The sequence below is a fragment of the Episyrphus balteatus genome, chromosome 1 (assembly GCF_945859705.1).
Source record: "Episyrphus balteatus chromosome 1, idEpiBalt1.1, whole genome shotgun sequence".
Lineage (NCBI taxonomy): Eukaryota > Metazoa > Arthropoda > Insecta > Diptera > Syrphidae > Episyrphus > Episyrphus balteatus.
Window position 1 is genome coordinate 117,362,796 of NC_079134.1, and position 25,332 is coordinate 117,388,127.

General features: G+C 33.3%; 1 protein-coding gene and 1 long non-coding RNA gene across 13 annotated transcripts in view; one reads left to right on the forward strand and one right to left on the reverse strand.

The window, feature by feature from the left end:
* LOC129919055 (potassium/sodium hyperpolarization-activated cyclic nucleotide-gated channel 2) overlaps positions 1-25,332 on the reverse strand; it is a 95,671-nt gene that overhangs the window by 3,512 nt on the left and 66,827 nt on the right. For 8 of the 12 annotated variants that reach the window (XM_055999895.1, XM_055999911.1, XM_055999887.1 and 5 more), the window contains 6 exons: positions 18,836-18,931; positions 17,753-17,902; positions 9,209-9,285; positions 6,252-6,563; positions 5,909-6,003; positions 5,761-5,849 (listed from right to left, as the gene is read on the reverse strand). In XM_055999895.1, coding sequence (XP_055855870.1) covers positions 5,761-5,849; positions 5,909-6,003; positions 6,252-6,563; positions 9,209-9,285; positions 17,753-17,902; positions 18,836-18,931 — 819 coding nt within the window. The remainder of the gene's footprint in view (positions 1-5,760; positions 5,850-5,908; positions 6,004-6,251; positions 6,564-9,208; positions 9,286-17,752; positions 17,903-18,835; positions 18,932-25,332) is intronic. The other 4 variants (XM_055999940.1, XM_055999958.1, XM_055999932.1 and 1 more) reach the window with 1 other exon arrangement.
* LOC129919123 (uncharacterized) lies at positions 3,630-24,411 on the forward strand. Its single transcript, XR_008773057.1, has 3 exons — positions 3,630-5,486; positions 5,538-5,633; positions 23,872-24,411. It is a non-coding gene; the product is annotated as an uncharacterized LOC129919123 (long non-coding RNA).

The following is a 25,332-nucleotide window of genomic DNA, read 5'->3' on the forward strand; positions in this document are numbered from 1 at the left end:
TTAAGAAATTAATTGAGGCAGTTTTCTGTGTGAGTAATTTTTTTACTAAAATTCACAGTCTGGAAAAAATAGTATAAAATGAATTAAAAAAAAATTTGTTTCGCCTATTTTTAACCTTGAAATCGATTATTTCAAAAACTATTGGTTATATTATATTGATTTAAAAATAAGAATCAAATATACAATTTTTCCTTTCGGAAATGGTATCATTTATTTCTGTAAGTGTTGCCGTTGTTTTTTAATAATTTTTTTTTATTTTGATAATTTTTTTTTTAGAAAAATGCCCCTCCCACCTAAACGGAGGGAGATAGACCCCCCTCCCAAAGAAAAAAATGTTTGTATTGAGCTTCTCTACAAAAACCCGTTATCAAATCCTGGCACCCAAGTTATCCTAGTACGTGCCGAAACAACATTTTTGTTCTATACCTAAAAGTTCGAATTTCGGTATCTGGGTTGAAATCGAAAAATTTTTTTTTCTAAGCCAATTTTGAAGTGATTTTCATAAAAAATACCTCGATTGATTGAGAAATAGATATAGTTTTAGAATATATTTTTAAAATAGCATGTTGTTTTGAAAACATATACTTTAAATTGATGCCGAAGTTGGGCAAATGACGAAAAAAAATGGAATTTTTGAACTTTGACAGCTTATAAATTCTAATTGGTTTAACCGAGCTACATGTTTTATATATTGTTGAAAAGGTATATTTATCTCCTATCAGAAACTGTAAAAAAATTGAAAATGGGTAAAAAATTGTCGAAGCTAGAATTTTTTCAATGGGTGAAGGTCCAAAAAACCGTTTTTTGCCCGTAACTCCAGATTTTGGGGGTGTTAGGGGATTTTCAAATACCGTTTCGTATTCAGTGCGATTAGCTCTACAAAACCTGATAGGTCTCCGCCCGCGTATATTTTGAGTGTTACACCGTGTTATTTTTATTTTATGTAAAGCGATCTAACTGATGAGCCCACTGTCGTATCTGGGCGAAACGCTTTGGAGTTGAGGTCACTTGAACTTTAAATTAAATAATAATAAAGTTAGTGCCAAAATTTTCTGGAAAATTCATGAATCACATCCCTAACAGTATAAATAATAAAGTAGAGAGGGGAACAAACATCCAAAGTTAAAAGTTTTTCAAAGAATCAGAGTCTTCAAATTTAAGTTCCAATTTTTTGAAGACCAATCAACAAAAATTTTTCAGATTTCTTACTAAATGGAGGGTGCTGATTCCGAAAAAAGCAATAGTTTTTTTCTAGCAGCTCTAGTTTTTAATTTTTCATACATGAAAAGTCATACAAATTTCTACAATTTTTTGTTTACTCTGGAAAATTCATGAATCACATCCCTAACAGTATAAATAATAAAGTAGAGAGGGGAACAAACATCCAAAGTTAAAAGTTTTTCAAAGAATCAGAGTCTTCAAATTTAAGTTCCAATTTTTTGAAGACCAATCAACAAAAATTTTTCAGATTTCTTACTAAATGGAGGGTGCTGATTCCGAAAAAAGCAATAGTTTTTTTCTAGCAGCTCTAGTTTTTAATTTTTCATACATGAAAAGTCATACAAATTTCTACAATTTTTTGTTTACTTACTGAACCGAAATACATTACATTCGAAATAAATATTTCCAGCAAAACTTTAATAACGCTTGTGATAAGAAGAACTAAAAAAAAAAAAAATTGTATGAAGTTGCCCCCAAAATGTGGGAAATGAAAATAACTACAAAATCAGAACTTTTTAGGCTTAGTGAACCCAAGTTCACAATTTCCAATCTCTGGAAAATGGTAACAAACAGTTCAAATAAGAATAGCTTAAAAATTAGTACGAAATTAACTCCAAAAAGTGGAAAACAAAAATATTTCAAATAAAATATTTCAAAAAATAAAGCTTCTAGAAATAAACGAATGTGATGTTAAGGCTTACTGACCCCAAATACATTAAGTTTAATATAATTTTTTCTGGAAAATTTTGATAAACGCTCAAAAAAGGAAAACTTCAAAAACTTGTATAAAAATTCCCCCAAATATTAAAAATTAAATATTTCAAAAACTAGAGCTGCTACAAAGAAACCAATCACAACAAAAACATTACTGTTAAAAAAAGAGCCAAGTTCTCCTATGTTGAAATTATGCTGGCACAAAAAGTACTGAGATGTAAAAGTGTACCAAGTTCTAAAGTTTGGGTTCAAATTCGTATCAATAAAATTTTGATTGGTCTCTTGACAATTTTTCTTTTAATTTCCGATTTTTAAAGTTATTTCAAAAATTGCCAAGTAAACAATCAAAATTTTATTGATACGAATTTGAACCCAAACTTTAGAACTTGGTACACTTTTACATCTCAGTACTTTTTGTGCCAGCATAATTTCAACATAGGAGAACTTGGCTCTTTTTTTAACAGTAATGTTTTTGTTGTGATTTCACTACTTTTTGCAAGGTATGGCTGTAGAATATTAAATCTCTTTATTTGATGAAAATTCAGTGAAAATGGGTGGTTGCCACGCCCCCTGCCTGAAATTCTCAAACTTTAAATTTTTTCCTTTGTGTAAACTACCAGCTCCACCATTCTACCAAATTTCAAGATTCTACGACATACAGAAGTGCTCTATAATATTTGATGAAAATTCAGCGGGAATGGGCGGTTGCCACGCCCCCTGGCTGAAATTCTCAAATTTTAAATTTTTTCCTTTGTGTAAACTACCAGCTCCACCATTCTACCAAATTTCAAGATTCTACGACATACAGAAGTGCTCTATAATATTTGATGAAAATTCAGCGGGAATGGGCGGTTGACACGCCCCCTGGCTGAAATTCTCAAATTTTAAATTTTTTCCTTTGTATAAACTACCAGCTCTACTATTCTACCAAATTTCAAGATTCTACGATAATCAGAAGTGCTCTATAATATATGATGAAAATTCAGCGGAAATGGGCGGATGCCACGCCCCCTGACTGAAATTCTCAAATTTTAAATTTTTTCCTTTGTGTAAACTACCAGCACCACCATTCTACTAAATTTCAAGATTCTACGACAATCAGAAGTGCTCTATAATAATTTATGAAAATTCAGCGGAAATGGGCGGTTGCCACGCCCCCTGGCTGAAATTCTCAAGTTTTAAATTTTTTCCTTTGTATAAACTACCAGCTCTACTATTCTACCAAATTTCAAGATTCTACGATAATCAGAAGTGCTCTATAATATATGATGAAAATTCAGCGGAAATGGGCGGATGCCACGCCCCCTGAATTGAAAATCTCAAATTTTCGATTTTTTCCTTTGTATACACCACAAGTCCTATCACCGTGTAAAATTTCAAGTTTCTACGATATCGGGAAGTTCTCCATAATTTTGATGATCTGTCAGTGAGTCAGTGAGTCAGTGAGTCAGTTACGGTTTTTGCGATTTTTGAAGCCCTATATCTCAGAAACTACTCATCGTAGGAGGCTGAAATTTTGTGAGGTGTTTGGTTTTGACGAGCTCAACAAATGTAGTGAGTTTGAAATTTCTAGCATCTTTGGTGTGGAAGTTAGAGGGGGGTCGAAAATGGCCTGAGTTGTTTCCTGTAAATAAGGGTGTAGTGCCAAAGTTGCTAGAGAACTTGGCTGGGCACTACCGTGCCCCTTGATATGATTATTGAGCTAACTGAACCCAAATCCATAAAATTTGATACAAATCTTTCTAAAAAAATTTAAGAAGTTGAAAATTGTTGACCTTATAAATTTGGTGAAGCAGGATTTTTGGCACAGCATTGAACGATGCTTATTCGTATTCCTACGTATAGCTGCACCCCTATTGCGGTTCTATGATAAACTGAATTTGATTTATCACCATTAAATCGAAATTATCACAGAACCGGAACAGCCCACTTTCAAAAATAACTTAAATTTCTCAAGTCTGTTATCAAGTTGCCATTGCTTGAGAACTGCCAATAACTTTCGCTCTTACACTGCTCTTACTGCCGCCGAAGAGCTGATCCTGCAACAGTTAAGTTCATTATGACCACTGACACCGATTGGAGAAGACATTGAAGGTACTTTCATGGGAAAAATAGTTCAGCGGATTAGAAGTTTTAGACAGAAGATCATTAATGAAAATAAGGAGGAGAGTCAAATTAAAGAGCGGAGCACTGAAGCACACCACCAGCGTTTATTTTGTGTGTTTCAGGCTTCAATCCATCAGTACGTCTTCTATTGGACGGTTCGAAACGTTATTTCTAATCCAATGAAGATGAAAATCATCTATACCAAATGTATGCATTCTAAATAAAGGAGCTTGAGGCCAAACTCTATTACATGCCTTTGAAATATCGAGCGCCATAATCATACTTGAAATATCGAGCGCCATAATCATACTTTCTGCAAAACGATGTAAAGATTTGTTCTACTGTTCGGTGAGATAAACCATCAAATTTCAAGTGGACGCGATCCTGCAAAAATTTAGTTCGTCCCGTTCGTCAAATAAGGGCGTTGCTGGCCTTCATAGCTTGTTTAGACTTTTTTAAGAAGAGATTGATGGACTTATAAATTAATTTATGTGAGTATTAGGGCGTTCGTTATTTAGGTTTTTTTTCGAGAATCAATCTCCTAAGTGAAAAAACTGTTTCTAAATAATAAAAAAAGGGTTTAGTCAGGGCATGCATGTTTTTTTAGGTTTATGTTTTATTAAAACAAGCATATGAAACAGCAAGAAAAATTAAATGCAACAAAAAAAGCATGCATGTCCTGACTAAACCCCTGGTCCTAGAATAATGATGTATACCTTTTTGATAACGTTGTTTAATGTAGACAAGAACCTCATCAAAAACTTTTGATCTATAAACTTTTATATCTACAAAAATGGCCTCATAAGTCAACACATACCTATTTCAAATGATAAAAAACTTTAACCCTCTTGGGCGCCATCTAGTGTCAAAATAAAAATCTTAAAAAATTAGAAATTTTTTTTTTATTATTTAGAAACAGTTTTTCCACTTAGGAACTTGATTCAAAAATAACGAACGCCCTAGTGAGTATATCTTCTATTGTTATTTTTTTTAATCAACCCTTTCTTTAATTTTTGCAGATATATTTCATAGGAGTGTAGTAAAGTGAAACAAGTTAAGCATTAGAAAGATCAAAACAAGACAAGATGATAGAACAAAAACTTTTAGTACTTGAGGCAACACAACCATTTCCCAACAGATTCTTAAAACATGTATTCTTTAACAAAAATTCAAAGAAATACGGGATGCTTTTAATCCAGTCATGAATGTCTTGTTTTCAAATACAATAACGAAATGGAATCAGTTTGCTTAAAACTTCTGAAGAAAAGCTGTCAAATAATCCTAAATTGACAGTAAACCCATTTTCAACAAAGTTTCAAACAAAAATGTAAAACATCGGTATGTCATCAGGTCATATGTTAAACAGAAAGTTGATGGGATCAGAAGGCCCCATTTCTCCTGATCGGAAAGCTAGCTAGGAGAGAATCACTTTTCGGGATGACAAGGTAAGACTAAATTCAAATATCGAAAAAACTGTAAATTCTTATACATTTCAGAATTTGGAAATAGGAATACCTAACCACAAAAATGCCTGCATGAATGATACTCGAATTGTATTAGTTGATTAGTTGAACTCAGCATTCGTTCCAAAGGTAAAATTATTTTCGAATTAATTTGGCCTTATTATTAGTTTTCATATTTTTTTTTTAATGAATATTAAATTCATTCAATTAATTATTATATTAAATTTAAATTAATTAATAAATACAATATTCATACCTCTCCATTGGCCATAACAATATCCACGACACCTTCTTGTATAAAATACATTTTGGTTCCAATTGTGCCTTCTTTTATAATAATATCACCTACAAAATATGAATTTAAAAAAAAAATTATAGTACTTATTTATAAACTATTATTTTACCTGGTTGAAAAACTTCATATTTTAGCTTTGTAACAACATCGGAAACAAAATTGGAGTCAGCATTGGCAAAAAAAGGCACTGACGCAACGAGAGATCTTAAAAAGAAAGAATTAATAGAGTAATATTTTTGCTGAAGAACAAGTTTTTTTCGACTCTCAAATATTAAAATGTGCTCAGAATATTTTTGTTAACTTGGCCGAGATTCTAATTACGGTTTTGTCCATACATTAAAGGGTTATTCTTTTATGTATGGGCCTTGTAATTTTCAGCCAATGATGAAAAACTTCTTTTTTTTTATTTCTTAAAAAAATTACTTTTTAAATCAATGAGTTTTTGTACATACCTACAATTGTAATTTATAACATCTTCTCTAAGCTTTTCACTCAATTCACCCAAAATACACTCCTCATCGAAGAATTTTCCTTGATACCGGTGCTCAAAATATTCTGTTATTCTTTGTCGCATATCTCTAGGCAATTTTCGATATGCCATGTATTCTTCCACTTGTTTTACTTTTTCTCTGTATTGACGTCTACTTGAGTCTAAACTTTGGATTAAATTCGTAGCGTGACCTAGAAATAAGGCATAACACGTCGCTCCAGATATCATTGAAAGCATAGTTAGCCACATATCCGTCAATGACTGCGGTGGGAATCTGAAAAATACAAATATTTGAGTTAATTCTTTTAAAATATATATTTTTTTAAATTGTGTTTAAATCGCATCATCATCATTACTAGTAAAGCTTGGAAATTCATTCATTCCTTTGAAGTCATTGAATATTAGTTCCTACTACTATTACGAACATCATTTCAAAGATTAGAAAATTATACAAAAATATTAGTAAGATTGTAAAATAATGATTATTACCAAATTTTGGTGAAGGATAGAAAGTTTTTATTACTCTTTAAAGTTTGTCTATAGAAAAAAATGTTGGCCATTCGCCGCAGTGACTGAAAAAATTGTTTGATTTGTCACGAGTAGACACGACCTATATAGGAAAATTTTCCATGATGTAGCTTAATCGATAAAGAGCCGAAAACTTCAACACACATAGTATTGGTTTAATGTTTTTTGATAATGAAGTAAAATTTAACCTCCATCAACGCATTTCGATGGATATGCGTTAAAACTTCGTTTCTTCGGAAACTCTCCGACAGAAAATAGTTGGAAATTATTTAAAAAAAAAAATGGATTCTTCACAAAAGTAAGAACAAAAAATTTTAAGCAAATACAGATTTTTGTTAGTGATCAGCAAGAGAAATTTGTTGAAATGTATACATGACTTTTAAACATCATAAATATTTTAACTTATTAAATTAATCTAGCTGACACATGTGTCAAATGAATGCACTTGTATGCTTCATTTTTTTTCTGTTCCAAAGTGGATACTTGAAACGAAATCTAAATTCCGATCGAAACGGTCTATCGATTCGGAAGTTCTTCCGAGCGGACACCTCGAAATAGCAGAATCACAATTATTTATGGCAAATATCTGCTATCAATGATCGATTTTAATTTTGGTATTGGTTTTAAAGAAGTAAGAAAATAACTAGAATAATAAATATTTTTATTTGTCTCAAAATGGGATAGGATAGATACATAATTTTTTTCATCATAAAAGGTGTGCATCAAATTTGCAATATAGTTTGGTATGTTTTCGATATATCGATATATGTATATTAGGGTGGTCATTAGGAAAAAAAATTGGAGACGGCCCTAGATTGGTTCCAAATCAGGAAAAAAAATGTCCTAATTTTTTCAAATTTTTATTCCTAACCCTTCCTGACCCTATTTCATTAAGAAGTTTATACTAATGAATGAATGATCAAACATCCGCCGTTTACCCAACACTGGACACAGAATATCGCCCTTGCTCTAATAACTTCTTATCAAAATAAGCCCAGGAAGGGTTAGAGATACAAATATGAAAAAAAGGGTATTTTTTTTCCTGGTTTTGAACCAATCCTGCGGGGGGTCGTCGCACTCAATTTTCACAAAAGAGTAAAATAAGGACCACCGTAATGTATATACAAGAAAAAAAAGTCCAATTTAATGGGGAATACTCATAGTCGTTTTTAGACACCAGATTATCTTAGACTTGGGTTTATCCAATTTTATTTGAATATGATAAACTCCAGTAGCAACTTAGACAGCGTCTATGAATATGGCTCAATATGTTTAAACAATGGGTGACATGCATAAAAAGTAGTTAATAATAACTGTACCAGAGAATTCATATGGACGAAGTATGTACAGACAGCTGATACTGTATGAATTTCTTTGTGAAAACATTTACCAGTTTTTATGCATATCACACAATATAACAAGTTTTTGTATAAGATACAAAAGTGTTAGAACATGTTAGTTTGAAAATTGTGTGTGAGAGAGGAGTGAATTTGACACTCCTTAAAAAAGAACAAAAAAAAAACTACTGAAAATAAGACTAAAATATCATTAACGTAGATATTAAATTCATATTTCCCAAAACACTTTTTTAGATTTTCAATAATTTCTACAAGAAACAATCAACATGAATTTTACTATGAAGTGATGATTGCGATTAAACGCGTTTATTCAAAGGAGAATGGACCATTTGGTATGGGTTGCGTATCTCGTTCACGAAAAGTTCTATAATGGTTTGAATTGAATATGAATAAAATTTTACTTTGTTAAATAACTTGATAGCAGTTATTTTTTAAAAGAAAAATATTTTTAAAGACACAATTATTTAACATATAATTTTTTTTCTATTACACCGATGAAATGAAAGCGCCCATTCTCCTTTCTAGAAGAAAAGTTCTTGCATGCTTTTAGTATGACAATTTTTCCATAGTGTTTTGATTTTAGTTTGTGTCTTGCTTTGATCTACTATTTATCTATTATTTTAAATTGGTCAAGCAAAGCTTTGTTTAATAATGATTTCTTTTTCTAACTTACACCCAGCCAATGCTTGATAGTAGGTTTGATTTTTAAATATTTGAGATCAAATCGTTTTATATTATAAGCATGGCAAAGACATGGCAATAAAACTTGCAACATATCAATTGCGACTGTGTGATTTGTAAAATATCAGGTGACAGTGGTTTTTGTTTTTATGATTCAGTTATGGACTAAGTTGCAACAAGTAAATGAATAACGTGACTGTATCTTAAAAAAATATTTGGTTTTCTTTTGAATGTTGTGCAGTATGATATTGATGACCAGAGTTTAAAGGTATTTGGAAATTTTATCCAATACAAATGAAATTATGTAGTTGGGCTTTTTTATGAATTGTGAAGTGAACGAACGTGGTCTTACCTTCCATAACCTATACAAAGCATGTGAGACATCGCTTTAAATAACGCCCAAGAATACTGTTCCAGCCAATATGACTCCTGTAATATAAAATGCCAATGGGTTAGCAAAGAAAATATCTAAGCATATTAAACATTTAGGCTCTAATTAAAAAAAAAAAACTTAAATAAAAATATTAAATATTAAATTTAAAACTACGGATCATAGCAGTTTTAATTCTTTTCAAACAAAAATGAAAGATTTTTGTAAAAATAATTTCTGTAAAATAAAATAAAATAAAATAAAATAAAATAAAATAAAATAAAATAAAATAAAATAAAATAAAATAAAATATAAAATAAAATAAAATATAATATAATATAAAATAAAATAAAATAAAATAAAATAAAATAAAATAAAATAAAATAATAAATCATAAATTTTTAATACCCACAATAATTTGGTCCAATATCGCATTTAAATGTTTTTTTTTTTTTAACTTAGAAACCTTTGGTACCTATTTTAACAAAAGTAAAATACGCTCACATTTTAGAAGGTTTTGAAGGTAAAGTTTATCAAATATGTAATTCAATGTGGGCTTAAGGTCTTTTTACTTAACTTTAATTTCTAATCTTCTACTCCGACGTTTAGGGTGTGTTTACACTCTTCTTCAGGGATTCTAATTAATCTTTTAATCTAAAGAAATTAATATTAAGATTTTCTAGTTCTTTGTTTTGCTTTTTGGTTTCTTTAGGCTCAAATATTTCAAAATTCCAAAATTTAAAGTCTTGAAAAAAAAGTTTTCAATCATTGAAAAATATTTTGAAAAAACCAAAAAGCAAAACAAAGAACTAGAAAATCTTAAGATTAATTTCTTTAAATTAAAAGATTAAATAGAATCCCTGAAGAAGAGTGTAAACACACTTAAAATATGTTATTAAGCAAGCAATTTTTAATGGGGGTTTGCAACAGTTATGGTGATTACGAGACAGTCCTCCTTAATAAAAGACATTATCTTACCCATTTATTATACGACTTATGGCTTGTGGTAAAATAGACTTCTAAAAACTCATATGCAATAAAAAAATCAATTCAAAACTTCATACAAATCAGCACAAAAAAATCAAATATTTTTTTTTTTCATTCAAAAATAACTAATTCTATAGATATTCAACGGTCTTTGTGTGGTCGTACTCAAAAATTGGGTAAGACATAACTTGTTTGTAATTTTCTTTCGTATGAAAATATATTTTCTTTTTAAAAAAGATCACTTTAATACGCAGATGAAAAGAAAATAACATTTTTAGAACTTCTTCGGTATATGCCCATGTTTGGTGTGCGAAATTTTGTTGGACAACTTCAGAGTCGTGTTCAGCAAACCAAAAAAAAAAAGCATAAAATTAGCCACCAACAAAATTTGCACCAATTGCCACCAATACAATTTTACTGGACTTTTATGAAATTTAAACAGTAATCTTTAATTTTGGAGACACAAAAAAAATTAATATGAACGCCTGTTCTCTTAAGACGTTCTTTCTGTTATTTTTTTTCTAACATTTCTATTTTTTATCCCAATGAATACGTTTCAAAAAAAAAAAAAAAAAAAAAAAAAAAAAAAAAAAACAAGCACTGATAAATGCTCTCGAATATAAGCCATGAGTACAAAAACCATTATTGCTTATTCGAGTGTCCAATGCTGGCCCTAGGAACAATGCCAACAACGTTAAAGGAATTATTCCTAAAAAAATACCAGATCAATTATCGTGACAGTGGATACTGGAAACGTTCATAAATACGATAGTAGGAAATAAATGAATTTGAAATCAGATGGTCTGGTCATGTCTATGTTTGCTAAAATTCACTGTTTTGAGTCCAAACTTGGAAAGGCTAATTGTTTATAAACCAAAGTGCGTCAATAATACTTTCAGGACAATTGAAACTCCTTAACGGACCCCACAATCTTTTTTATATTCAAAAACCATTTCAATCTAACGATACGAAATTCTTATTTAAAAGTTATTGGCTATCGTGAATACAAATTTCCCGAGAAGTGTTGTCATCTTTTAAAAATGGAAACGAAAATGACCATGAAAAGTTTCCCTCGGAATTTATTGATATCGGCAATAAATTTTCCAGTAAAATTTAGCTGTATTTCATAGGATTTTTTGTTCCCTGGAAATAAATTCCGAAAGAAATTCACGATCGAAAAAATAATGTCATAGGGAAAAAAAATTCCTCTAGGATTCACGATAGGGCCCATTATTTTTTCACCATGATTTAATTAATTTTTACCCCCTCGTCGGGTCTCCACCTTGCTGTTGGTGAGGGGGCTTACGCTCAAACCTCAAGCAGGCTAGTTTTCCCAGCTACCAGCTAGGGTTTGAGCAAACTAAGAGAGGCCCACCCCTATGAATATATGGAAGAATTAACTAAATGAATACAACCATAGCGGGGATATACGCTAAACGGTCGGTAGAAGTCACGGCTGCCGGCTTAGGCTTTGCTTCACGGTCTCAATACCGAGAGGAGGAGTCGCCAGTGACAACATTTTTTCATATTAACTTTTACTTTTTATCTTACCTGCTTATATCTTTTCTTTTATCTTTTTCTTTTTTCCTTTTTTGTTTTCTTTTCTTTTCTTTTTCTTTATTTTCTTTCAGAACTGAAACATATAAGCAGAGAAACGAATTTTTAACTGATAGTACCATGGAAAACACTAAGAAACTTCAGCTAACTGAGGAGGAGGAGAATTTACTTCTCGATCCCTTCTCAAACCTAGACATGGAGGACGGAGCCAGCGCGATAGACGTCGATGATAGCGCCAGCATGATATCATCCGTTGCGAGCTCCAACTTCTCTAACTCGTCAAGGCGGAGTAGAATCTCTACCTGTAAGAGAACAATCCGGAGGTTAGGAAAGCTGGACTGGGACCAGATGTCCGAGGATGACAGAATGAGGCTGCACAATGCTCGTGCCTTTATGGACAGGGAGGGCTTGGGAAAAGCTAAACTTATCCCAAACCCCCCCTCTTCAGAAATTCCGAGTAGTAAGACCGTGATGGGACCACCCGCCCCCCATGTTTCAAAACAAGGGAAAGGGGACTTCCCATCTACGTCGGGTGCTACTGCCTTGATAGCAAACGAGCAATCGTCTGAAAAGGACACTACCGACCTGAGCGTGAGGACACACGGCGTTGCGTCTGACAACTCATCAACCAAAAAGGTCGTATCGTCTGGCGGTGCGAGTGTTAAAGCAGATGAGAAAGGCACAAATGGTGAGGGGACGGATAAGATGGGGTGCAAGGATAACTTGGTGGGCCTTAGCCCACAGGTTACCCAAAACACCACCATCAAATCTGTAACCGAGGGGACGGGTTTAATGGGGTGCATGGATAACTTGGTGGGCCGTAGCCCACAGGTTACCCAAATCACCACCATCAAATCTGTAACCGAGGGGACGGGTAAGATGGGGTGCAAGGATAACTTGGTGGGCCGTAGCCCACAGGTTACCCAAAACACCACCATCAAATCTGTAAACGTAAACCGTAACCTTTCTTCTGCCAAATCAGTCCTACCGCCTGGTGGTACGACTGGTAAAGTTGGTGAGTTAGACATTACTGTCGAGGGAAAAGGTAAGGTGGGGTGCGAAGCTAACTTGGTGGGCCGTAGCCCACAGGATAACCGAAACACTACCACCGAACCCGATCCCGCAAACCAATCGATCAATTCGACGTTCCAGAGCCTAGCTACGGTCATACGCAAAAAGACCAGGGCTAGACCGATCGATGAAAGCGAGATTCGCCGCCGTCAGAATCGAAACGCTGAGAAGATTGTCCGTCGCTTTGCTAAGAGGACTCCCGAGTCCCTCACGGCAAAAGAGCGAGTAGCACTGGACAAATCACAACAGCGTTTACGTGCAGTGGCAGAACAGGGAATTGAAAGCACACCTAGCACCTCCAAAAGAGCTAGGAACGATGCTAATTCACCTACCAGCTCTTCGCCTAACAAGACGAAGAAGAAGTATAGAACCTCTCAGGATAACGTAAAAGGTCACCACGTCGCTATAGCTGACTATGGTAAGCCTACACGTAAACTGACTGAAGACGAATGGCATCTCCTTGAACTAAGAATCCTGGAGCAAGTCAATGAGGCTATCGTCAAGAGCTGGACGGTTCCACTCTTCGGTAACCTCAAGACTGTCCATGGTTTCAAGGTGATGTGCTGTGAGAATGACGTGACTCTCGAATGGCTTCGGGAGTTCTTGCAGAAAACATCAGCTCCATGGCAAGGCGCCGAACTACGTCTCATCGACGTAAAGGAGATAAAAGATCTCAACAGACCTCTTGGAAGGCTGTTGGTCAAAGGCCCGGCCCTTCCCAGCGAACGGCTTGAGAGATACATCCTATCCCTGAATAGTGATCTCTTAAGCAGAGAATGGGAATGGGTCAAGTGTGAAAGAACGAATGATGGCACCGAAGTGGTGGTGAGATTGAGTCACAAATCTTTACCACTCCTGAGGAAGGCTGACTTTAAGGTACGCGTTGGGATCACTAGGTGCAAACTTAGATTGATTCGCAACGAGAGAAAACAGGTTAGTAATGCGTTGAACTTAAACTTTATTATATAAATGGAATTGAAAATCTTACAAATCAATCTTCACCATAGTAAAGCCGCAACTGCTAACCTTGTCTACCTCATGGAGAGTAGACAATATGACGTAGCCCTGATACAGGAACCCTGGGTTGTAAGAGGGAATATCAAGGGTCTACAATCTAAAGAACTACTGTTGTACAAGTCAAATCTTGACAGTCAAAATAGTAACCCTAGAACATGCATAGTAGCTAAGAAACAGTTTAATCTTTTTCTTCTAACTACTTACAGCAACATTGACCAGACTACGGTTAAACTGGAACGCGATGGGCTTCCAACGCTCATCTTATCTTCCACCTACATGCCGTATGATAGCATAGAAGGACCACCGGCAGATATCACTAAAACGTTGATATCTTTTGCAAGTAAGAACAAATTTGATATCATTTTAGGTTGTGATTCTAATTCACATCATGTGCAATGGGGAAGCACTGACATAAATACTAGGGGCGAGTCCCTCTTTGAGTATATTATCGAAAATAACCTTGTGGTAGCTAACAGAGGCAACACCCCCACCTTTGTTACAAAAACACGTGAAGAGGTTCTTGATATTACTTTGACGAATAACTCAGACACTTGCCTATTAGAAAAATGGAAGGTTTTAGATGAAATCTCTTTTTCCGATCATAGGCTAATAGAATTCTATATCCCTGATGCTGATAGGCACAATAAGCCCTTTAGGAATAATAGGCGTACCGATTGGCAGGTATTCAATAGGGAAATAGTTAAGAACCTCAGTCCCCTGAGGACTGATAATAATCTAGACCCAAATGGCTTAGATAAATTGACAGAGGAATTCACAGGAATTCTACGCGATGCATTGGACAAAAGTTGTCCTCTTATTACCGCGACGAAGAAAAACAACAAACCACCCTGGTGGACAGTTGAGCTCAGTAACTTAAGAAAAGAAACTAGAAAACTTTTCAATCGTGCTAAACGCACTAGAGCTGAAAGTGATTGGGAATCCTACAAAACCAGTCAAAGAAAATTTAAGACAGAAACTCAACGAGCCAAACGCTGTTCTTGGAGAAACTTTTGTAGTACTATCGAATGTACAAATCATTCGGCAAGACTAAGGAAGATCCTCTCCAAAACAGTCACTCCTATAGGCTCCCTAAAAGGGCCTGATAACCAATGGACTGAATCTTGTCAAGACAGCTTAAAACTCCTGGTGCAAGCTCACTTCCCAGGTAGTAACTCTGAATTGGAAAATGTTTCCACAAACTCTTTGCACTCATTTTGTGAAATTCCTAGAGAAATTATTACGAAAGAAAAGTTGATCTGGGCCATCAACTCCTTCTCTCCTTATAAATCTCCAGGCCTAGACGGCGTCTTCCCCTTGATGCTGCAAAAAAGTAGTGAATTCATTATTCCATACCTGATCTCAATATTCCAAAATAGCCTACAACTGGGATATGTCCCTAAAACATGGCGTGAAGTCAAAGTTGTCTTTATACCTAAAGCTGGTAAATCCAGTTACACAGAACCAAAAGATTTCAGACCTATCAGTCTAACTTCTTTTACACTCAAAACTCTTGAAAGATTAATCGATATACATATCCGCAGTTATTTAAGACCGGAGACTATATCACCCTTTCAGCATGCATACACAAAAGGTAGAAGTGTAGAAACAGCCTTACACTGTGCAGTCAGAACAATAGAAAAGTCACTTGTGGTTAAAGAATATACCCTCGCAGCATTTCTAGACATAGAAGGAGCATTCAATAATGTTCATAATAGTGCAATTGAAAAAGCACTCACTGATCTTAAAATAGAAGACACGGTCATAAAATGGATCGTGTGCATGTTGAAAAACAGACAAATAAATAGTGAATTAGGTGGGTCACATATAAAAATGTACGCATCTAGAGGAACTCCGCAAGGCGGTATTTTATCACCTCTTCTTTGGATTTTGGTGATGAATGAGATTCTCATCAAACTGAATAACAGCGGTGTCAAGGTTATAGCCTACGCAGACGATCTAGCTCTTCTAGCGACAGGTAAATACCTAACCACTGTAAGCGAACAATTAGAAAGCGCATTATCCAAGGTCAGTAACTGGACCAGGAGATGCGGTCTCAAAGTAAACCCCCTTAAAACAGAAATGGTACTTTTCACAAACAGAAGGAAAATTCCTCCTTTTGCAGTGCCAAAAATTGATGGCACCCCACTTAAGATTTCGGATAAAGCGAAATATCTCGGAGTGATCTTGGATAAGAAACTTAACTGGGGTCCTAACACTCAAGAAAGATATAAGAAAGCCACGTTTGCACTTTACTCATGCAATCGAATTCTTGGCAGAAACTGGGGACCAAATCCTAAAATAATCATGTGGATGTATACCGCCATTGTCAGACCCATTCTGACTTATGGCAGCTTAGTCTGGTGGCAAGCTCTGGAGAAATCCACGAACTTGAAGACCCTAACCAAAGTACAGAGAACAGCATGCATTAGCACTACGGGGGTGATGAGGTCCACTCCAACCGCAGGGCTGGAAGCAATCCTTAATCTCACTCCCTTAGATCTATTTGTACAAGAATTAGCAGCAAACAGCGCCCTACGACTCAGTCAAACCAACATTTGGAATACTAGTCAAAACGGCCACACTACGATCCTTTCTAACTATGTTGGCAACAACGTAAGTACAGATTACATGACCCCTTACTTAGACTTCAACAAGTCTTTTAATGTCAGTTTCCCAAACAGACAAGATTGGGAAAATAGTGTACCTTTCTCAAATGAGTCGACTATCACCATCTTTACTGATGGTTCGAAAATGAATACTGGGGTTGGTGCAGGTTTTTACTCAGAAAACCTTAACCTTGCCAGTTCTTTCAGGCTCCCCGATCACAGCAGTGTCTTCCAAGCCGAGATATTGGCAGTGAAAAATGCTGCTAAACAAATATCCATGATGGCGATATCACCTGCTGACATCACCTTTTTCATTGATAGCCAAGCGGCAATAAAAGCGATTTCTGCCACCTTAATCAAGTCAAAGCTTGTTTCTTGCTGTCGCGAAGAGCTTAGGGTTCTTGGTATGCAGCATAATGTAAGACTCTGCTGGGTTCCCGGCCACAGTGATGTGTTCGGCAACGAAAAAGCGGATGAGCTTGCAAGGGAGGGCTCAGTTCTTGATCCCTCTCTCATAGACCATAACATCAGAATCCCACAATGTGAAATAAAACGAAATATTGTCAACAATATTTCACAAAAAACAAATGAAAGATGGAACCTCCTAGAATCCTGCGGTCACACCAGGAAACTATGGCCGAACTTCGACGAGAAAAAATCAAACAAGATCTTACTACTTAGTAAACCTTCCTTAAGATCACTAATAGGCATCTTAACGGGACATAACCTACTAGGATACCACAAAAAGAAAATGGGGCTTAGTACGGATGATCTATGCAGAGGCTGCGGCAATGAGGACGAACAGGAAAACACTGTTCACTTCCTCTGTCACTGCCCAGCACTCTGTCGCACTAGGAAAAAATTCTTAGGAAACTACTTCTTTAATGAATTAGAAGAACTTTCGGAACTTTCAGGCAATAGCCTACTGAACTTTGTAAAGTCCTCCAAATGGCTCGAACAACCATAGCATTCATAGGTTATCACTTTTTCAGGAAGTTACAATACTTCAGGGTATCACAAGGGATCTACATTGATCTAAGTGTGACGGTAACAAGATCAACTGTCAGCCCATTTAACCTAACCTAACCTAACCTAATTAATTTTTAAGACTTGGTTTGAAAAATATTTAAAGATCATTTATATACAAATGTTTTATTAGGTTTAAAACAAAGTACTCTTCTTGTTACTATTTTGATTCCACATTATTTTCAATGCGATCACACCTCAAAACATAGTACATTTAATATCAATTACTATCTTGTTTATAAATAAATCAATACAAAATTACCTGTAGTTCGTTTATTGAAACCCAAGAGTTTGATGGAAATCCTTGAAGCATTGGCACTAAAAACTGTAGACAACCACTCCAATGGCCTATTAGTAGCATCATACAAATTAAATTGAAGATTCGCATAAATACAGATGCCATATTAAGAAACTGCAATTAAATTCAAGAAATACAATTTTAGTTTATCATTAATTAATTAAAAATAATATTTTTACAAAAAAATTGCAATAAACATAGTGTTATTTCTACATTGAGCGAACTAAGCAACCAATTATGTAAAAAAAGAACTAGTTTGATTTCAGCGTACAACGCGTGATTTTATGTGATTATTTAAGTCATATCTTAAAAAAATATATAAACTTTCATTAATTTAAGTTATTTTTTTATATATCAAAATAAAAAAATGCATATACCACAAAAATGGAAGATTAATTTGGTTTGCAACAGTCTGTTCATATATCAAAAAAATGCGTGGACTGAACTTTAATCTTCTGATTCGCTACCTCAATATAAAAAAATAATAATGATAATAATAATAATAGTAAAATATTATTATGATTCTGCAGAATCTATAATAAAATGACTCAATAATTCAAACACAAACCAAGCAAAACTTAAATAACCCTTATAGAACACAATCAAAAATCTTTATTTTTTTTTTTTGTAAATAAAACTAGGTATAGCAAACGGTTGAAAAAATAGACAAAGCAAATTTAAAGTTTGAAAAAAGCTCTTGCAGAAATTTTAATTTTAAATTCCAAAACCAATGCAGTATTAAGTCTAAAAAAATATTTACACATGTGTAATTTTTTGCTTTTTAAACAAATTCTGCAACGAAAACGGATAAAAACTTTTAATTTATCCAACTCTCTATTAACTTTTTGCGTCACATAAACACCGTGTAGAAAGAGACAGATGCATAAAACCAAAACAAACTCAAAACCGACAGAAAAACATAGTAGGTAAGTAAAGTAAAAATAAAAAAAAAAAAAAAATAGACAACGAAACTTAAAACAAAAAGTGAAGCAAATTATTGTATAGTTAATAATTATGATTTAATTTTTTTTTTTTGAATAGGGTTACCTTCAAAATGAGGTTGCTTTTTGTTAAGCCATCTTTGTCTTTTCTGTGCATTCTCCCTCTTCGATCAGCACTTTTTTTTTGTAGATTCTGCAGAATCTAGAACCATATATTTAAGCCCTGATAAGCTAAATCTGATCTCATAGCTTAGAAAATTCTACAATAGCATTGGAGATGTCAATAAAATGTGTGTTTCAATTTTAATTTAATGTTATTGAGTCCCTTCTGTTTTTTTTTTTTTTTTAATTTATTGAATATTAAATGTGTGTTAATGTGGTGGCACATCAAAGGAAGGTTTATGATAATAACACAAAAATATCATACTTTCATATTTTACTAAAAACAAAATTGATAAATATTTGACCTAGCTGCAATTATTTATTAACTTAATAAGCAAAATAAATAAATATTTCCTAAGCTTAAGACAATTGCTAAATGCAAATGCAATTGCACTGTATTAAAAAAGTGTTCCTACTGCATCTGTATTAAAAAGGAACCTAAAACAATACTCATTGTTTCCTTTCGATCCTCCATCTTAAAGTCCCTCTAGAGTCTAGACTGTTTCATAGATTAAAACACATTCCAAAATCCAAGTCAAATTTTTGTTAGATAGTGACTTTCATATTTCGCCATCATAACGAAACCGACAAATATAGTGAAACACTGTGTAGAATGAGGGTTTTAAGACGACCTTGCTCATGATTTTAGCTTTTTTAACTTTGTTGTACTTCCCCGAGACAGAAAACAGAAAATGATTCCAGGAAAGTTTAGACTTTTGAGTTAAACTTCTTAAGATAATTCTTTCTTGGTTTTTTGATATTTGAAAACAAGTTTTTTTTTTTAAACTGCTTAAGACATAATACGATATTGTGTCGAAGTTAAAAGTATAACTAAACAGATCAGTTATTCGTGAATGGTTAAGTGCAATGTGTATTGTATTCTAATTTAAACTTTTTTTTAAAAGAGGTTCAAAAACGTTTCCATCGTTTGACTAAAAAATGGCTCCAATATAATATGTAAATGTTAAATTGTCAGGCTTAAAACGATATATGGCTAAAAAATATGAAGGTGTAGTTATAATAGCCGCGTTCCTTTGAGGATGGTAGACTACTCATGAGTAGAAATCTATTACAACAACTACTTTCCTGTGGGTCGAATGCAAAACAAAAATTATCTTAAGCTCTTTTCTCACTTTTCAGACCATTTTTTTTTTGAGTTCGATCAAATTTTGTTGAGATAAATTTCAAGAAAATGTACTGAAAATAGTGAAAAGGTTTAAGCTCATTTTTTGCATACGACCCACATGAGTTGTTTATTGTACCAAAGAAACGCGGCTAATAATATATCGGCTTGGGATGATTATTGCACAGTATTTATCTATTAGATACGGTTCTAATTTATCGATTTCTAACACTGTTATTAACAGAAAAATTACACTGTGCAAGTTTTTTGAAAAAAATTTTTCAGACAGGTGCGCGAATAATTGTTTCGCCCTATTTCGGACCTGAGAAATCGATTGGCATCATTAGTTTTTCGATTTATCGGTACGACTTCGAACAAAATTTTTTTTGAAAGATTTTCAATTATTTGGAGAATTTTCCACTTTTTTTAGTCATTTTTCAACCAAAAACAATATTTATATTGCTAATAATTCTGCTCAAACGTTATTTGCTATTAGTAGAAAGACATTATAAACAATTTTGAACAATTTATTTGAAAATTTAGTAATTTTTTTTGAAAAAATTTAAAAAAATCGAAATTTTTTACACTGTTTGTCGTTTTTTCGCTGGTTTGTTCTCTTTTGCACAAATACATTGCATGTTTTCCATTAAAAATTAATTTAACTGTTAATTTAGTGTTGGTTAAACTTCGACAGTCTATCGATAGCATCGATAACAAAAAAATATCGAGTATATCGATACTTCACAAAACTATCGATAGTTTCAATACTTCCAAATTATTTAACCACAAGGCTACCGATATTATCGATAGTTTTTTTTCTCAAAACTATCGATACAATCGATAATGGAAACTATCGATATCTACCAAACACTATGTTAATTCGTTGTTTATATCCAATGTCAAACGAAAACTTAACTTGTAGTTCAAATTGTGTTTAATTAATTTCAAAGCTATCGATAATATCGGTAGCCTTGTGGTTAAATAATTTGGAAGTATTGAAACTATCGATAGTTTTGTGAAGTATCGATATACTCGATATTTTTTTGTTATCGATGCTATCGATAGACTGTCGAAGTTTAACCAACACTAAATTAACAGTTAAATTAATTTTTAATGGAAAACATGCAATTTATTTGTGCAAAAGAGCACAAACCAGCGAAAAACGATAAACAGTGTATTTTTATTTCGATTTTTTTAAATTTTTTCAAAAAAAATCACTAAATTTTCAAATAAATTGTTCAAAATTGTTTATAATGTCTTTCTACTAATAGCAAAAACGTTTGAGCAGAATTATTAGCAATATAAATATTGTTTTTGGTTGAAAAATGACTAAAAAAAGTGGAAAATTCTCAAAATAATTGAAAATCTTTCAAAAAAAATTTTGTTCGAAGTCGTACCGATAAATCGAAAAACTAATGATGCCAATGGATTTCTCGGGTCCGAAATAGGGTGAAACAGTTATTCGCGCGCCTGTCAAGAATTTCGACTTGCACAGTGTTATCATTAACATGGACAAAGGCATAATTTGGTAAGAATTTTCTTTACCAACTTTACAACTTTGCAGAAAGAGCGTTACTGTGTACACTAGGGTGGTGCTTATTTTGGACATGCATTTGAATAGCCGCCATCCGGTTGGAAATACTGGAATACATTTTCTCTAGTTTTTTTTTAGGTTTTTATTTGACTACTTTCCTCTCCCGGATTTAACGTGAAATGCTCATGTCAAACATATCCTTTGATTTTGCTGATTGTACCGGGAGACTAAGCAGTTGAAATAAAAATTCGCAAATATTAAGTTTTTATTAATAAATTGTCTATTTAGAACTAATTGATGTCAATCCACTATGGAATTTCGGAAAAAATCAATATAAGGACCACCTTAGTGTACACAGTGTAATGAATTGACAGTGTAGTGAACCATCTAAGAGTGCATTTTGAAGTTGGGAGTGCAAAACTGTTCGGATATTTCGCACCATGTCAAAATAAATAATGATGAGGCTGATTTGGTGATAGAAGTGCTTAAAGAAGAGGAGGAACATTTTGCAGAAATATCAGCAGTGCTCTCTCAACCAACTCAGACGGAAACAAACATCTGCGAGGCTACACAGAGAAAAATATGACCACTTAAAAACAAACAGATTGCCTTATTGAACTGTTTTATGAAGAAACCTCATTAAAATCAACGATTAATAAAGTTCTTCCATAGAGATTTCTTATTATTTTCATGAAGAAAATCTTCTTAAAATTTTAGTAAAAATTTCATATTTTTTTCAAATTGACACTTAAGACCAAGAATTGTGACCAACATTTCTATAGTGAGTTGGTTCAGGTAATAAGGTGTGCGACTAGAAAGTTGAAGTTTTAAGTTTGATCCCCGGCATGATCGTATTTCGTGGCAAAAACATACAAGTGCAGATTTTAAAAGAATACGGAAAACCCGATTGTTTTAATAAGATTTCCTTCTTGGATGAAAACCATAGAGAAATCTTATTGTTTTTGTTCTATTTTATGTGGTCTATTTTCCTCTGTGTAAAAACCCAAAAAAGAAAAGTGCCCCATCAAGAAAATTCATCAAGAAGAATTCTTTTGAGGATAAAAAAAATTAAAAATCGAAGAGGAAAAGTTAAAACACTTAAGAAACCCATTTGAAATCCTGGAGCAAATATTTATTTTCAAAAAAAAAAAAAAAAATGTCAAGAGCTACTTTTGGAAATAAAAAGTAAAGAATCAGAAATAAAAGCAAAGTAACTCTTCTTAAATATTGTTTTTTTTTTACTGGTACAGCAACTTTTTAAAAGCATTTAACAAAAATCAAATTTAAAACTAGATTCAGCTCACTTTGCTTACATAAATATATTCATTCAGCACTTACAAACTCACGGCACGTTGCGAAATCATGTGAATGAATATCTGTGTACACTGCCCGTGGATGTGGTTTTAAATAATTTTGTACACTGGGCAAAAAATTCACTCTTGCGGAATTGGGGCCCTGGTCCAGAGACCTTCCAAGTATTGCCTGCTTCACGTCTTTTTGGACTCGACAATTAGGGTTATATACTTTTGACCTGGTAATGAGCCGTGAACTTCGCATAGTCGTCAATTATGTTATTTCTTTCACGTGAGATTTTTTTCTATCGCCAATGGTTAAAGTTACTTGTCACTTGACGAGAAACAAGTTACGGAACACATAAAATGTTTGCAACTTTATTTGTCTATTTTCTGTTACATATATGTTTTTGACAGTAAGTTGTTTTTATAGGTAGTTAAATAAAATTCTTAAATGCTTTTAGAACCAAATGAAGTACGCTATTTGTGTATGTTTACGAGTATTATGAAATTTTAAAAACAAAATTAAAAATTGTTAAAACGATTAAAAAATTTGAAATACAGATTTTCAGTAATGGTCCAAACTGAAAATTGTAAAAGCACGAGTTATAAATCCTCAGATTTAGTAACTGCATCAAAACGGCCTCCATGTTGAAAAACTGTTGCCATCTTTATTTTTGAAATGTTGGCTATATCTAGAAAATTATTCTTCACACACATACATACATTTATTGAAAAAAAAAACTCAAGTGTTTGAATTCAATTTAATTGAACGACTAACCAAAGTAAAAGGGAAAATAAAAAAAAAAAATTAAAAATAAATTAAAAAAGTCAAAATGGGTAGACTAGGTGAAAAACTGACATTATGTTTTTTGGAGTTTTAAAAATTTGCCATCAATCGGAAAACTTTATAATTTGTTATGAAACCTTGGGTTTAATATTAATATTTAGGAGATGATATCTGTTTTAGAAAATTAAAAAAAAAAAATGTTTTAACCGTAAATTAAAGTTTAAAAACTGTCTACCAAAAGGTGTACATACATTTTTGTGTGGAAACCGCACACCCATGAAGGCAGAAGAGTCGGAAGACCGAGAAGCTCATGTCGGAAAACAATCGAGGAAGAGTCAGAGCACAAGGCAACTTATTAAGAGCTGGAAGGAGGAGCTGGAACTGTAGTTGAGACCCTATATCCCCCTAGAGATCACCCACGGACGTAGTATTGGGTCTACGTACCAAAGCGAATAAGTGTTTGAAGGCCGCAACACATTAAAAAGTCACTTTAGTACTAACAAACGGTTGGTAAGCGACGTACTCGTCGATTAAACTATTTCATCGCTATCTTTTTTTTTTGTTTTACACACTTAGAATGGTTAGAAAAGTTTAAAAACTGAATTCTATTTCAATTTAAGTAGAAATTATGCCATTCTGTAAAAGCTATTAACCCGACGTCTATTTAAAGAAAACATAAAAAATTGGCGAGTGTTTTAATGAAATAAGAGGGCTAAAAGGAGGAGGATCGATAGCTAATTATCTCCCTTATACAATTTAAACTATTTTTTAAGTCTGCCTTTTTTAGTATCTTCCGTTCTATTTTAGTTGCTATTCGAAACAGCTTAACCAAAATACTGCATTTAAAAAAGGTGAAGTTTTTTTTTTCTTGCAATAGGAAATTTATTTGAAAATTCGAGGCAAAACAAAAATGGGCCGAAAAGTTCATTGTGAGATCGTGTTGGAAAAAATAAAATGATCCAAGGTTAAATATGTCAAATACAAAAAAGGTTCTCTTAAACCCGACAATTGTGAAAGGACACAAAACACAGATTAGAATTAGCAAGGAGTCGAATTTGAAAAGCCTTGTAGCCAAAAATATCAACTTTCAAAAATTGCTCATAAATACGCATACAAAATTTTTTGTATTGATTTTTGAACTTTTTAAATATACAGGGTGTCCCACGGTCACCGCCCCAAATGAAAACCATCGATTCCTGAGGTCATTTTAAGTTGAAAAACCTAATAGGTAATTTTCTCGTTTTCGTCCCGTTTTCGAGTTATGACGGTTTTTATGATATTTGCTCTCTTTTCCCTTAACTGGTCTTATCTTTGCCAAACTACGTTCTATTTGTAATATTTTTTTCATAAGCAATCAAGAATTTATTACAGTTTTAGTTTGTACCTAAACTTTTTTACTTGCGATATAGGTAGTATAATATATCAAGTTATGCATTCGTACAAAAAAAAGTTGAGATTACATTTTTCCATGATATAACGATAGTAGAGAATGCCAAAAAAAAGTAGGTCGCGGTAGTCCGTCTGTCTGTCAGTCTGTCAGCCTGTCAGTCTGTCTGTATTAGGAGCTACAGCCTAAAAGGATGGACCGATTGACTTCAAACTTGGTATGTAGCATTGGAGACTCCAGAGGGATTTTTGGTAATAATTTTTTTGGACCAAAAATAACGGTACTTGTCATATACAGCCATGAACAGAGAAATAG